The sequence below is a fragment of the Pangasianodon hypophthalmus genome, chromosome 21, assembly GCF_027358585.1.
Source record: "Pangasianodon hypophthalmus isolate fPanHyp1 chromosome 21, fPanHyp1.pri, whole genome shotgun sequence".
NCBI classification, from domain to species: Eukaryota; Metazoa; Chordata; class Actinopteri; order Siluriformes; family Pangasiidae; genus Pangasianodon; species Pangasianodon hypophthalmus.
The window spans coordinates 17375153-17390661 of record NC_069730.1 but is presented as its reverse complement, the minus strand read 5'-3'; the positions used below and the strand labels follow the sequence as shown (position 1 = coordinate 17390661).

The 15509-nt window shown below is 38.5% G+C and overlaps 1 protein-coding gene across 1 annotated transcript in view; it reads right to left on the bottom strand.

Annotated features, from left to right (window-relative positions):
• cntnap2b (contactin associated protein 2b) overlaps nt 1-12442 on the bottom strand; it is a 55575-nt gene extending 43133 nt beyond the window's left edge. The window contains exon 1 of the mRNA XM_026946359.3: nt 11870-12442. Within this exon, the coding sequence (XP_026802160.2) occupies nt 11870-11969 (100 nt within the window). The 5' untranslated portion in view covers nt 11970-12442. The remainder of the gene's footprint in view (nt 1-11869) is intronic.
• Between the last annotated feature and the right edge of the window lie 3067 nt (nt 12443-15509).

Genomic DNA, 15509 nt, shown 5'->3' with positions numbered 1-15509 from the left:
CTTCATCTTTCTGTCTGTCTCTCAGTATGTACTATATGTCTGTTAGTCTGTATCACTCTTTTCAACTGTCTGTCTATCTCTTTGTCTATTTATCTATCCCCCTATCTGTCTGTCTATCTCTCCGTCTTTTGATTTATCTGTCTATTGCTTCATGTCTACCAGTGTCTATGCCTGTTGCTCTGTATCTATCTTTTTTAGCTATCTGTCTATTTCTTTAATTGTATGCTTATCTATCCCCTGTCTGTCTGCCTATCTATCTATCTATCTATCTATCTATCTATCTATCTATCTATCTGTCTGCCTATCACTTTAACTGTCTGTCTATTGCTTCATCTGTATGTCTATCTCCCAGTCTCTATGTCTATCGCTCTGTATCTATCTTTTTTTAGCTATGTCTTTCTGTCTATTTCTTTAATTGTATGCTTATCTATCCCCCTGTCTTTCTGTCTATCTATCTCTCTATCTGTCTGTCTATCTGTCACTTTAACTGTCTGTCTAGATGTCTGTATATTGCTTCATCAGTATGTCCATCTCCCAGACTGTATGGCTATCTCTCTGTATCTATCTTTTTAGCTATCCATCTCTTTAATTGTATGTTTATCTACCTATGTATCTCTCTATCTGTCTGTCTATCACTTTAACTGTCTGTCTATCTGTCTGTCCATTGCTTCACTGTATGTCTGTCTCCCAGTCCGTATGTCTGTCTCTCTGTATCTATCTTTTTAGCTATCTATCTCTTTAATTGTATGTTTATGTAATCCGCCGTCTTTTTTCTGTCTACCTGCTTGTCTTTGTGTATATATTTGTCTGTCTGTGCATCACTTCACAGTCTGAATCCACTACGGAGAATTACGTGGCTCTCTCCTCGGCGCCAGTAGACAGACAGGGAGTGCATTAGTCTTGCAGACAGACAGCTGTGTCTCTTTCTGCATTCGCAATGCGAGCTATAACAGCACAGAGCCACTGTTCTCATTCTCATGGCCAGGAGCTTGTCTGCTAAACAAATGTCAAAGCTAACACCCAGACACTGCATACATTAGTGCTAGCTAATTCATGGATGTGAAGGTAAACATAAACGTCTCTGTACCATCAGACCTGTCACAAGAACTAAAAATCCTGCGAGTTTCTTGACAAGGAGCCAGTTCTTTTCAACAACTCTCACTGTGCAGGCAGGTCCACAATCATCAGGAATTCTCATTTCTCCGTCAGAGGACTTTGAAGACATCGTCAGCTTTTTTTTTTAAACCAATAACTTCCTTGTGGCTTAAGAAAGATGTCAAGCCGTCAATTTAAGGCCCGTCGAGGGAACGAGCCGTGGATCCCAGTCTCAGTTAACAGACATGAAAAGCATCTCAGAGTCGTGACTGGAAGTGAACTCTGGAAGTTCAGCATCAGATTACAGTCAGTCTGCTTCTGGAGAACTATACTCTCAATGACTTGTGATACTGAATGAGAGGGATTCTGCAGCTTTTGCAGTCAGAATCCTGAGCAGCACCGCAATATACTTCAGTAATAAACTCTCAAGTCTCTCAAGACGCCCACATCTTCATGCACAATTAGCTAATGGATAACATTTTTTACGTGTGGTAATGGAGCTGATAGTATAGCAGCCTTGATAAATAATGCATACAGCTGATCAGCTTTACTATGATCACTATGGAAATTCAGATGACGAATAATTCACGATCCAAACTGAAGCCACAACAAACTTCAGTAATTGTCAAAATGGTTCAGTAAACATGTCTATTAAATAGCACGGGCATTTTCTGATTACTTTAATGATATACAGTACTGTGCAAAAGTCTTAGGCACATGCAAAGAAATGCTGTAGAGCAAAGATGCCTTCAAAAATAATGAAATTAAATGTTTCTACATTAAAAAAATACTATAAGGAGCAGTAAACAGTATTCTCAGGTGCAGTGTGTGCAGTTTTATAAGGAAATGAGCTGTAAGTGTTACTGAGCATCTTGCAGAAGCAGCCACAGTTCTTCTGGAGACTTTGACTGTCGACTCGCTTCTTATTTTTGCAGCGAAACCCAGCAGCCTTCATTATGTTTTTTATCTGAAAAGTGTCTCTTATGTAATATGTTGCTTCATTTACTGACATACAAACATTTTTCTCTAACATTTAATTTTGTGCTGGAAAACTAATGTTTGGAATCTAAAAGGTTTTTGTACTGAATCAGTAATACAGAAGCTATAAAATAAAAATCTCTAACAAAGTTTGTACGAAACAAAAATAAGGTGCCTTTTGCACAGTACTGTGTGTATATATATTTTTAACCAAGAAATGTTTTTAATTTCATCATTTATCAAAAACGAATACACATACTCAGCTGATACTCTTAAGAATTCATTATTGCAAACAGGAACAAACTATAAAACAAATAATGACTTGTTTAGAAATAAATTTCTTCAGAAGTTTTCCAGAGGTGTAATTATTTGTGAATATACTATTTACATTCATATTCATAGCTCATTATGATGACAACTTGAATTACGACATTTTTAAATAAGCTTTAATATCTCATTCATTAAATCATAACTAAAATGACCATACTCAAACTGCTCAAAACAAAAAGTTTATTATTTATAATGTACTTTCGCACAGCTAATATGATAGTAACTTGCACATGTGCTTTGGTCAATAGCTAGCTATATAGCATGTGCTTTGGTAAATAGCTAGCTACTGTTATTATCACATGACCTGCTTTATGTTGATTTACATTATGATATGCTACAACTAACTTGTTTTGTTTTTATTCCAATATCTGATTTAGTGCTTTCTGGTAGTTTAGGCCCAATAACGATACTGGATATTGAATCGGTGCCATCGCTTGTGTCTAGACCTATAATCCTGATTTGAAATGATTAATTAACAGCAGGCTGTGCGTTATCAGTCATAACTTCATCCCAACATTTGCAGATCCACGCTGTTTTGAATCAACGCATCCGTTTCGTAAATATTGAGACTGCTTCCAGTTACCCAGTTGCTAAATCTTTCCACCCCTGTCTCGTTGTAATTACCTGTGGAGCATCTTAGGAGGATGTATTCTTCTGCATATTCTATTCTCATGAATACTGAATGAGAGGTTTTCAGGGAAGGAGTGAAATTACACTGCTTTCACCTGCAGGTATTTGAGCGACACGAGTGGGGGGACAAAGAACGGAGATGGAAGAGCGTGGATTAATGAACACTGACATTTCTATTTAGTGTTTGCCCCTGTGGCATTTCGCAGCTCAAATTGAAAAAAAAAAAAAAAATGACACAAACCGAAGAGTTTTCCCCCGAGGTCAAAATTTAGAATTCCACGCCAAAGTCAGAGCAGCTGCAGGGCTCCTGAAGGGCGAATGTGTGTGTGTGTGTGTATGTGGATTGTGATGAAAGCCAGTGCAATAGTGTTGTGTATCCAATTTCCTGTTCCTATTTTTATGCTCTGAAAGCTGTCTAACAACTAGTTGGTGTATGGGAAATACTGCTGCTACTTTAATGTAATTTGCATGGCTAAAGGTTACGTGCAAAAATACAAGCGCAAGAATTTCTTTTCAGTGTCACATTAATGAGAAATAGAATGTAGAAGTATTAAAGAGAAAACGCTGGACTCATCCGAAGCAGTTGCGCTGAATTTCGGCAAAGATTCGCCTCTCTAGTTTGCGATCTACACGACCACGATCTGTTTGAGCAGAGTGTACAGATGAGGAGGTGAGAAAGGTGAACAGACTAAAGGGCTAAAGCGCTGCTGCATCGCTCTCTTTAGGTAGACATGAATTCCTATCGGCACCACTATCACTAATCTAGGAAATGGTTTAAAAATGGATATAGACTGACATGTTGATGAAAGATGTTTAAACTAAAACTGTCGACTCAGAATTTCTCTGACTTTATTGAAGATCACATGTTAATTATTAATTAATATGAAAGTCGCATGCTAGGGTCTTGCTCAAAATCCCACCAGCAAAATATCATGTAAATTAGAATGCATTTGGTTACAACATTAAATTGATGAATGAATTAATATTTGAATGAATGAATGAATGAATGAATGGTCCTCAATCATTACCTACCATACACTACCATAACCCCATAACAGTGCAGCTACAGAACAAAAGTGCTGTATTTTCTTTTGAAGACTGTCAATTTTGAATATTTCATACATGACTCTGCAGAACATCTTGACGAGCGAGGCGAGTGCTGCAGATAAAGTAGTTTTAGAAACTCGGGCAACCTCTCTCTGTCTGAGGATCTGTGTCAGACTCGGCTCCTGGGACTCGACCATGTTCTGAACTGATGGAGTTCTCCCTCTCTCACACCTCTGCAGTCTTTAACCTGCCATGCACCACGGCCTGCAATGAGAAAACTGTGCCACTGCAGACAAACGGATAGTGAATTTAAAAAAATTCTCTTCCACACAGCTCTTTCACAGCTTTGAAAATATCGCCATTAACGGAAAAAAAGCCAGTCCAGTAGGTGCTGACAGTATGAATAACATTTAGAAAAAGGTTAAGGACTGTTTATTGAGTGAAATGCGACAGAGAAAAAGAGAAAAAACAACATAGCCAAAAGTTAATTCATTCATTTATCTTGACTAATCACTCCATCCTGGTCACAGTTAGGCAAAAAAATCTAAAATGAAAAACGACAAACACTTGTGGCTTGATGGTGAGGTGGAAATGCAGCGTAAGGTTACAGTTGAATACTGGGAAAGTGTCCAAAATCTCATTTGCACGAGGGCGTAACAATAAAACAAAGTGAAATTAAATTGCGAACACGTTATCGAATGAGAAATTAGAGAACCAGGTAGCAACAGTCTGGTCAGCAGCCATGATAAACGAGTCCTTGCACATTCATAACAAAACACACACAATGGGTATTTTCAAAAATAGGGAACACAAGTTTTAAAAATTTCTCCATAGATTTTATGGAGAGAGGGCAAAAAACAGAGAAAAAATGTATTAATGGGCAAACCCGTCAGACCACACTTAATAATATGACTTAGTGAGTTATTATACTGTAATAATAATAAGTCAGTAAGTCAGTAACATCAGCTCATACAGCTACATGAGTACAGTACTACTCTACATTCTCAACAATCCGTATGGACAGGGCCTGATACTACTCAGATATTAGACTTCACTAAAAGATATCTGCTGAAGTATCAAATCTGCGATAATAAGGTCAGTCTGAAATCTCGAACTTTGATTGTACAAGTGGATCTACTGGAGTCCACTGACCAGAATATGTTACTACACATGGATATCTCGCCCTTAATGTTACACACCATGGGTATTGCTACAATTTCTGAAGGTCCAGTTATATAAATTTCCTTGGGTCTGAATAAGTGACTAACATGGTGACTGAATGGTTACAAGCATTCATATGCCTTTGTTTAACCATTAATGGTTAGATTATAGCTATAAATAAGACAATTCAGAGTTTCACATCACCACTTTTGACTTGTGCCATGGACTCTACAGATGAGACATTTGTTGTGAATTTGTCACAGTGAGAAAACGCATACATCTCTCTCAGTTCTATTTTCATCATCGACTTTTCTTTAAACAAGCCACAAGTTCGCTAATAGACTAAATAGTGTAAATCAAATAAATCTATCAAAGTCTCTGAAGCTCTTCACTTTATGAACTAAAGTCTCTGGTTCGATGAGCTACCTTCAGTGAAATAAGTTACATAAACGCATGTGATTGGTTAAACCGCAGCAGTGATGGTTTCATGTTTAGAAAACTAGTATCACTAAACGACGACCAGATGTTTTCACACGTCTATTGGCTCTGCTACAGTATTTTTTTGAATACTTGTTCATGTCCACTGAAACACTTTGCTGGATCCACATCTGGATCCACATTCCTATCTATGCATATCCATTATTCTACAAAAGCAAGTCTACTCCATTTAACCATTTAATTAAAATCTCACCATGAACTATCATGTCTAAATATTAGTTAATAATTTAGGGATTATTTGGCATTGAAACTTAGCATCTTGTCGCAGAGATCTGTGGCTTAACAGACACTTTTCTGTTCGGATTGTAAAATAGCATGTTCCAGCTAGCATAAGCTCTCTTTTTGTACAAAATGACAACAGTCTTCTATCAACTTCAGTCCATCATTAGCATTGTTAGTGAATGTTGGTAAAGTAAAGCTTTATCAAGTGCTTGTGACTTCTAAACTGTGCTAGCCGAGCAGCATCATGCTAAGCTGACTGGCAAAATGGACGCCACCTCTGGCATGCAGCCATCCCGCCTTCTACCTTTCCAGGAACCCGATGCTGGCTCCCATCATCCGAGAAAGCTTTCTCCTGACCTTTTATCATTAATCAATATGAAATTTCATTTTCTATCTCCCTCGCTTTAGCCAATGGATAGTGAATCCCCTTTTTCATCCTCGTTGCAATTAAGGCTGTTTTCAATATCTGCACCTCCACTGGAGAAACCCTGAGGATGGGACATCAGGAAATCAATGTTCGCAACTCGGGAGAGTTTCCGTACCCGAATCACAGCACATCTTCACGGAGAACCTTTCAAACTGACAGCGAAGAGGCAACGTTTAAGCGCTCTCAAAGAGCGATAGTGCTACTGTGCCGGATGTTGCAAGAGCTCAGCCAGAACCACTTGAATGCTGTGTACTTCTGGTTTAAATTCAAACAAAAAAGTGCCAGAGATGCTTTAAAAGTGACACAATTTCCTGCAAATTATATTGTAGAGAGTTTCACATGCTTACACAATCCAGTTTTTTTTCTCTGCCTCAATACATGAAGACAGTCAAGATGTAAAAATTAAATAAAGTTTAATTAAATAACATAAAATAAAATAAATGTTGTATGGTCAAACCCACTAGTATTACCCAAGCGGAAGCCAAAAATCTCCCTATACAAGAAAAGAGGTTTATTGCCCAATAAATGGCTAAAAATGCTAAATGATAATTATTTTATTAAAAATATGGTGCTTAGAAGCTGAAACAAGTATTCAGATTTGAAATTTTTAAATTTGAATGATAAACAGGTCATAATTTTTTTTCTGTGGTGTATTTCATACATTTACATTTTTAATGGTTTGTTTATTTTTTTAAGTTTTTACAGTTTTTTCTTTGTTTTGAACTTGCTGGGGTAAAATTTGCTTTTTAAATAACATATCATTCATAATTACAAAAAATCTTAACCCTAAATACCAATCTCAAAAAATTCATATCCCAAAAGTTTTATGTAAACTAGGTAAAAAAAAAAAATGAAGCATCCAAGATTTCCAGGGAAAAGTAGATGGTAAAAATTTCTAATTTCTTTGTTTTTTTCTTGTTCTACTCAAATAGTGAAGTGGAGTTAATTGGAGTCAAAACCTAAGACATGAACTGTAATGAGCTTAGTGCGTCTAAACTTTTTACGGTCTACTGAAATACGTATATTCCTATTCCTCTGGCTATTAGCTGCTAATGATTTCCACCAAGCTAATAACTAACTGCCTAATCAGATAGAATTTTACCTAAATAGTTATGTTGGGCATCTAGTGTTTAACCTCGCTGTAGGAAATGCGCTGTTTGAGTACAGCATAAACTTTCATATACTTTTAAATACTTTTGTCAGCTTCCAAGCTCCATTAAAATATGTACTTCCTGGGGTAGCTTGGTGGTGCAGGGTAGCGAAGAGCAGTGCTGTTGCCTCACATCCCCAGGGTCTCTGGTTCGATCCTGACCTTGGGATCCAGTCTGTGTGGAGTTTCGCATGTTCTCCCAGTGTCCTCTGGGTTCTCCGATTTCCCAAAAACATGTCAAAAGATGAAATTGTGACTCGAAATTGTCCTGTGAATGACTGTACGAGTCTGTGTGTGTTTATGGTGCACTTGTATGACACACAGGATGTATTCCCGCCTTGGGTTCGGTGTTCCTGGGATAGACCCCGGATCCACCATGACCCTGACCAGGATAAAGTGGTTACTGAAGATCAATAAATGAATGAAAATGCACTTCCTGTGCTATAAACTGGCAATGGAAACTAATTGTACTGAAAAATCTGAATCAGAAATTAGACCCAGAACTCATAATGCCATGCATAAAATATCCCAGATGTGTGTATGAATGACATTATATACATCTGGTCCATATGTTTTGGTACATCTCTAACCTTGAGATACCTCCAGCCAAAAACATGTTATTCATCTTCTGTAAGCTTTATCCATGGGGTCATGGTAGATCCGGAGTCAATCCCAGGAACAGGAAGCGTGAAACAGGAATACAATAGGGCAATGTAAAATATCCAATCTACGTTATTGGAAGGTGGAAAGAAACTGGAGAGAACCCGAACAGACACCGAGAGAACAACTGAAACTCTATCATTTTTAATGCAACCAAAGAACAGATGTTTACACTCAGCTTCTCCTTCTCTCCCAGTCTTTCGTTACAATACAGCCATGAGGCTTTAATCATTGGATCGTGCTTGAGCCAGCAGCTGCTCTGAGTCAACACAAGCGATTAGGTTTATAGTCTGAGCTGTCCATTACAGGACCAGAATCAACAGCCACATTTTGTATTAATGAGCTAACAGAGCCGGTGAATGGACCCCTGCTGAGCCGCCTTTGTTCTCCTGCCTTGTTCTCAACACCGTGTCTGCTTGCAGATGAAGGGAGAGCTGAGGGTGACACGGATGTTCCATGGCTGGACAACACACACGGGGGTCTTTGTGTGTGAAAAAGAGAGAGAGAGAGAGAGAGAGAGAGAGGAAGTGTTTCTTTCAATTTTCTGCTCTATTTTGTGATGTTTCTCCAGCTAGTGTCTCAATCTTACGATACAGACTACAGGATGTTCACTTATGTGTTCACTACATATATTTGTTTACGCTTATTAATGTATTTAAACACGAATAATAGGTGCTTATATTTCTGCAAATTCTCTGTGTCTCTCAAGATCTCTTCTAATCAAGCACGCTGTGCAGCATTCACTTTTCTAAACATCGCTTTCTGTTTCTGGAGTGTAAAGCACAAAACTAACCAATAACCTCATACATAATTAAGACATTAGATAAAAGATATATTGGTGTGTATATAAGGTGTGTTTTATTTTCTCCATGCTCATCGCTCGGAGCAAGCTGAGGCCTTTGTTCAGTTCCGTCCATCTGACAAAGGATTGTGCCTGAAGAATGGGGGGAGGGTCGACGTGGCACACGGTTCTAGGAATTGGGGTGGCAGGTGCCTTGAGTCTCAATGAGCTTCCTCATTAGCATCACAAAACACCGAAGCCGTAATCTCCGCGTGGAGTCACAGCCAACGGGAGGGTGAGATCCTGTTAATATGGTATAGATATTGTCTTAGTCAGTGATAATATGTCATAAATGTTTCATAGGTAATACGCCTTCCAACTTTGCCCTTGAGTTTGATGTTTGAGGCTGTTCCCTCAGGTGCCTCTAATGTAGGACTTGGAGCTATTTATTGTCGGTTTATTCCCCGGCTTTTGTTTGGGTGAACTGTACACCATTTCATTTAATTGCATTTTGGGGAGGAAGATACAAAACTGCTCCATCGTACAACATTCACTGCGTTTTAACAAACCCTTAGTAAGAGCTCTGACAGCCAAAATGTGTGTTAGAAGGTGTGCATGCTTGGACGATTTAAGGTTCTGCCTTCTTTCCTTGCACCGTGTCTATTTGTGTGTCTTATGGGCAACAGATACTCTCTAAAGCCCTGATTCTTTACAGAAATGCACCATACAGGCGAGACAGAAGGTCACAGTAATGATCTGAGAAAGCGGACAGATGCAGGATACTTAAAACCCCACTGTTATAGCATGCACTAAAAATAAAAAATAAAAAATAAAAAAACCTCAATCCACTGGCCCTCAAAACACCAAAGTCCAAATCTTTTATCGAGACCGGTTATAAATATATTATGAATATACAGTGATATACACCAAAGGTACTGAAGAATCAAAAGCAGCGCTATGGACGTTATGTAACGCTGTGAACTACTTTAAATTAAAAATAGATATCACAGACAGCAAAGGCCACTTCTAAATCACAGTCAGGACTTGTGCTCTCATGTGTCGCAGTTTGTAATCGGATAGATTCTATGACAATGTGCTAATTTCAGCTTTCATTGCTCTCCTGGAAAGCCGATAATGACATGAAATCAGAGTTTCTGGCTTCCTGAGAGACGAGTAGTTAGGGGGTAGTTGGGGGTCGCAAAAAAAAGGGTCACAATAAATTATGTCATGAGTCTAGAAACACTGACCGGCTGCATACTTCATTAAAAACGATCAAATATTGTAGCCTATATGGCAATGTTATTTATTTTTCAACTTCCTGTTCCTTTACAATAGCTTGTTTGAAGCCAACAAAAAGAGCCACAATTCATTTTGTGCACCATAAACATGTCCTTGAGTATCGTGATTATTTATTTTTTTGGTATATTACCCATCCCTACACCTATTTTTATTGTCTTCCAGTTTCTAGAGCACCTGAGTGACCTGGCTCAGGTGTTTTTTTGCAGATTAAATTAATATATGATATGTCTTGGAGTCCCTGAGGACTTGGACCATCAGCAGCCACCGCACATCCCTCCCGCGTATGATTTATTAATGATTCGAATATTTTCTGCAGAATGGACCATAGTGGACTTGCAGCATTCAAGATTCAGATTTATGGCATTTGCTTATGAGGATACAAAAGGATATATCGACCCATGTGGTGTTTGATTGCATGGAAAATGAAGATGTATGTCTTGGATAAAAGGAAGAGCGAATTTGGTACGAGTCCCACTCATAACCTCAGACAATCATTAAACTTTTCCAAGCATCAGTCACATAAAGGATTAGAAGTCAAGCTGTGGGATGAAAGAAGAGCTTCCATGCCAGAAAATCCATTCTAGGATTAAATTAACAATAAAGAATTGTAAGAATGAATTCATTACTGAGGATTTTGGTCGGGTCCTGCTTCATTCTGGAGCTAATTGTGACACTTTTTCACATAATATTTGACAAACTATCAAATATAGAACACTCCCAAAAAGAGTACTTTGTGCTGGGGTGGTAATATGAACGGTACCTGTTCTGTAGCTTTAATATTTATCTAAGAAGGTGCATGTGATGTACCTTTAATTAGTCAGTACCTTTAAATACATTAGTGGTCTTTAGATCTAAATATGTAACTTCAATTATGTTTAAAAGTACCCATATTAAAAAAGTAATATAAAAGTACATATAAGGACATATTCACAAAACATGCACCCTTAATGGTACCACCACAGCGACAAGGAAAAGTACTCTTTGGTACCTTGATTTCTGAGAGTGTACCATATATGCCATATATTATTATTATTATTATTATTATTATTATTATTATTATTATTAATTTATTTATTTGTTTGTTTTTACCAAATGTTTCAGTTGTTTTTTCCTGTTCTCTTGTACATGGTTCAGTTGTGACTTTGTGAAACTCCTGAAAAGGATCCTGCTTTATTCTGGACTCTATCATGAGTACTGTCAAATTCATACTTCATTAAAAACAATTAAGTTGCATACTGCATACTGTCAACTACAGTACAGTATATGCATGCATATGCAGACATATCATTTCTGTTTAGCAACTGTTTGACTTTTTCTTCTTGTTCCTTTACAAATGGTTTGGTGGAGCTGATTTATTTGCATGCTTGAGGATTTTTATTATTATAATTTTTTTTTAGAAGTCCTGAAAAGGATCCAGAGGTCAGGTCATGCTTTCTTTCTGGAGGCTGTTGCAGCACTGGATGTGCACAACACAGCACTGCTTTAGTTAAAGCCTGTGCATGAATGAATTCAGCACTGTGCATGTGCAATCACTCGGAGTAACCAGGTTTCTCAGCTCTCCGTTATGTCTTTTATTAGATAGGGTACTCACGGGATGCAGCGCGCGCCACGTCGTTTTTCGGAAGCGCGTTCAGTATCCATAGGAGGAGTGTAATCTCCACTGCTTTACACCGCAGCATCCTCACATCCATCCTGATGTAAACAAAGGGACTGTCTTTTTTTTCTCCTGTACGGGTGTACTCACACCCCTCCCTTCTCCAAGGGGTCCCACAACACTGTAAGCCCTGCTAAGGTCCTGTTTTGTTTCAGTAATAATCTATAAGCTACTGCTGCTGCTCTATACTGCTCTGTATACTGCTCCACGCGCGCAATACTACATCCGGTATTTCTAATATATCACCCAGCAACGACAGCTCGCGCACAGGGCAGGAAGTCGTGTCGTTTCTCGCAGCATCGTCGTTCCTCTGACCGTCTGTTCGCTTGCTCGCTTTGCATGGTTACACCGCCGATAGCCAAGACACCACCTCGCAATCGGGATGGTGCTGAAATGAACGAGGTCTCGGATTCCCCATCTCCCCCCCCCGCAGTTGGTACAGTCCACCGCGATCACGTACAGAGGCGTAGCGACGCGGGCGAGGGAAAGTACAAAAACAGGCAAAAACAGGGGTGATCCGTCAGACTGTTAATAAGGGAAGAGTGAACGGAGGGAGAGAAAGCAAAACAAAAACAAGACATTTAACATGCTTACGAATACTTTTTTTTTTTTTTTGTCAAATTATTGGTTGTTTTTAGCGCCACACAGCGTCTGAGTCTGTCAAGACAAAGAACTGCGTTGTGAAAAAAGAAGTTTAATGAGGCCACACCGTCTTCCCAGCTACCAGTCATTGGTTTCCAGAACGTTCTGGGAACGTTTGTTTTTGGTTCCTGAACCATTATAACAATAGATAGTTCCCGTTAGGTTTTCTGTGAAAGTTTTCTTTACAGCAATATAAGGTTCGCATTTTGTTGAGCATTATGGTTCAGAGAAGGTTCCTGTAACATTCCGGTAACCTTAAATAATATGAACCTCTCATGAACCTTGCAGTAACCCGGAATAGTTCAGAGAACGTTCCCGTATTTTTCTGGCGACCTTTAAATAATTTGAACCTAGAGAACATTCCCTCAACTTATAAAAGATCTCAGGAACCTTGGACTAACCCGGGATGGCCAAGAAAGTTCCCTTAAATTTCTAGGAACCTTAAAATAATTTGAAACTAGAGAATGTTCCCTCAACTTATAAATAATCTCAGAAACTTTGGACTAACCTGGTATGGCCAAGAAAGTTCCCTTAAAGTTCTGGGAACCTTTAAAAAGATTGAAACTAGAGAATGTTCCCTCAACTTATAAATAATCTCAGGAACCTTGGACTAACCTGGAATGGCCAAGAAAGTTCCCTTAAAGTTCTGGGAACCTTTAAACAATTTGAACCTCTCAGGAATTTTGGACTAACACAGAACGGTTTGGAGAACTGTCCTCTAACATTATGATAAACTTATTGAGCCTCTCGGGAACCATGCACTAGCATGCGATGGTTCGGAGAATGTGAGTTCAAATTATTGTGAGTGTCTGAAAGAATAAGATGGAGATAAACACAGATGTGTGAATATCCATGCCTGCTCCTGTTGAAGTCTGAGAGATCCATCTCTTCCTCTGCAAAGTTTACAGTTTTTTTTTCAGCTGTAGAGGTCAGCAAATGATCCCAGCGAGAAAAGGGCAGTCATTTCTCTCAAGCAGGCCCTTGTGACATGAGGATTAGAGAGAAAACTGAGTGTGAGGGAGAGCAAAAAGAAGAAACAGATTTGTCTAGAAAGAGTTAGAGAAGCCAAGACATAAGAGAGGCCTGCGAAGACACAGCATCCATGATTCTGGCAGTCTTGGGTGTCCCCTTGTGGTCAACAAGGAACAAAGCATGCACTCTGAAACAACCAAACAATGAGAAGATACACATATCACACATATCTATTTGGAGTCGAGAACGGATGAATCTTCGTTGTAAAATGAGACCATCTTACTTAAAAGACTGTTATTTCATTATAGCTAGGTTTGCTTAGCCAAGTAAGCACAGTTGTGGTAAGAAAATTAGCTAAACTCACCAGCTTTAAGTAACACAACACACTCTGAAAAGGAAAAACAGTGTGGGACAACATTTTAAGGAAATATAGCAATGTCACTTCAGATATGGTTCAGCAGAAATGGTTTACTAAGTTATGTTTTCATAGTGTTATGATTGAGTTTAGACACATAACAATCATTTATAGCAGGCGAATGTAACATGGGCCAAAAATGGCCCAAGTGTTTGCATTCACGTTTGATTTTCATGGTTTTTGGAATGACATTTGGAAAAGTTTCCCAAATACAACCATTCATATCTTGTCTGGTGTTGCTGATTTATTAAGGTAGCCAGATCTGGATGTGTTCCATCATCTCATGGGTGGTTTGTGGTCACTGTGAGGAGATAAGTGTGGGCCAGCGTTGTGCCATTCATCGTCTTCCAACATTAAAACCAAACAAGATTGCTGTTAGAATCTTACTCATTACTCAGAAAAAATCAAGCTGAAGAGATTTACTTGTTTATGTGTGTGTGTGTTTTTGTATCATCCCCAAAGAATTTCTGAACGACTCACCAAATTGATCGTGGAGATGATGAAATGGTGTGAAGACAAACTGATTTGGCCTGTGGCAGCCATATTGTTCTGGGAAGTTCAGAAATGTCATTAAAATTATTTCATTTCAGATTCCAAGGATACAATCTAATCTATTTTTATGAAATCTGGGTGAAGTACGTATTGATTATTTCACACACACACACACACACACACACACACACACACACACACACACTGAAGACCTATTGTTTGTCAGTTCTTATAGCAATCCTGCTTTAAATAGGATAGCACAACCTCGATCACTTTACTGATGAATTTTTATTTGTTTAATTTTAATCAGTGGAGAATTCTAAAAGAATATTACTTTGTAATTGAATATTACTTTGTAATTGTCTTTAACATTGAAACTTAGACCCACAGTGATTCATTTAATTCCAAGAAAGTTTATAAAATTAGGTGAAAACAGTCCAAAACAGTAGAACAAAGCAGACAGAGCTCTTCATCTGAATGCCAGAGTTTGTAGACATTTGTAGCAGATTCTCATAGAGAAATACAAAAAACAAGAAAGAAAACCTGGGGTATGGGTTTTTCTACTACACTGTTTTCTACCTCGGGAAAAAAAAATCTGTAACTTTTGAATAGCCTTTGATTTTCATATATATAGGCAAGTCTTTGGTCTTGGCCTTAGAGAGAAAGTCTGACAATCACTCGCTCCTGTCAAGGGGCTGATGAGAGCAGTTTACTACTCAACCAGGAAGAGAAAATCTTCCCCAAATACCAGTATTGAAGATGTGCAGAGTATTAGTGGTTGTTACAGTGTAGTTTTTGTCAACAGCGTATTACTGAAACTAAGGAAACTGGTATCAGGTATCCAATATCAGTGCTCTAATACCAATGTCTAATACCCTGTGATACTATTGCTGCATTCGACTAAATTTCATAACTTGTAATTCCCAACCAAAGGGGAAAAGAAAACGCTCCCTCAAATGGAAATTCCTACTTGTGAACTCGGTGTAGTCTTCTCAATCTCCGAGTTCAGGGGTGATATCAAATCAACATGGCTGCACATAGCATCAGAAGTAGACA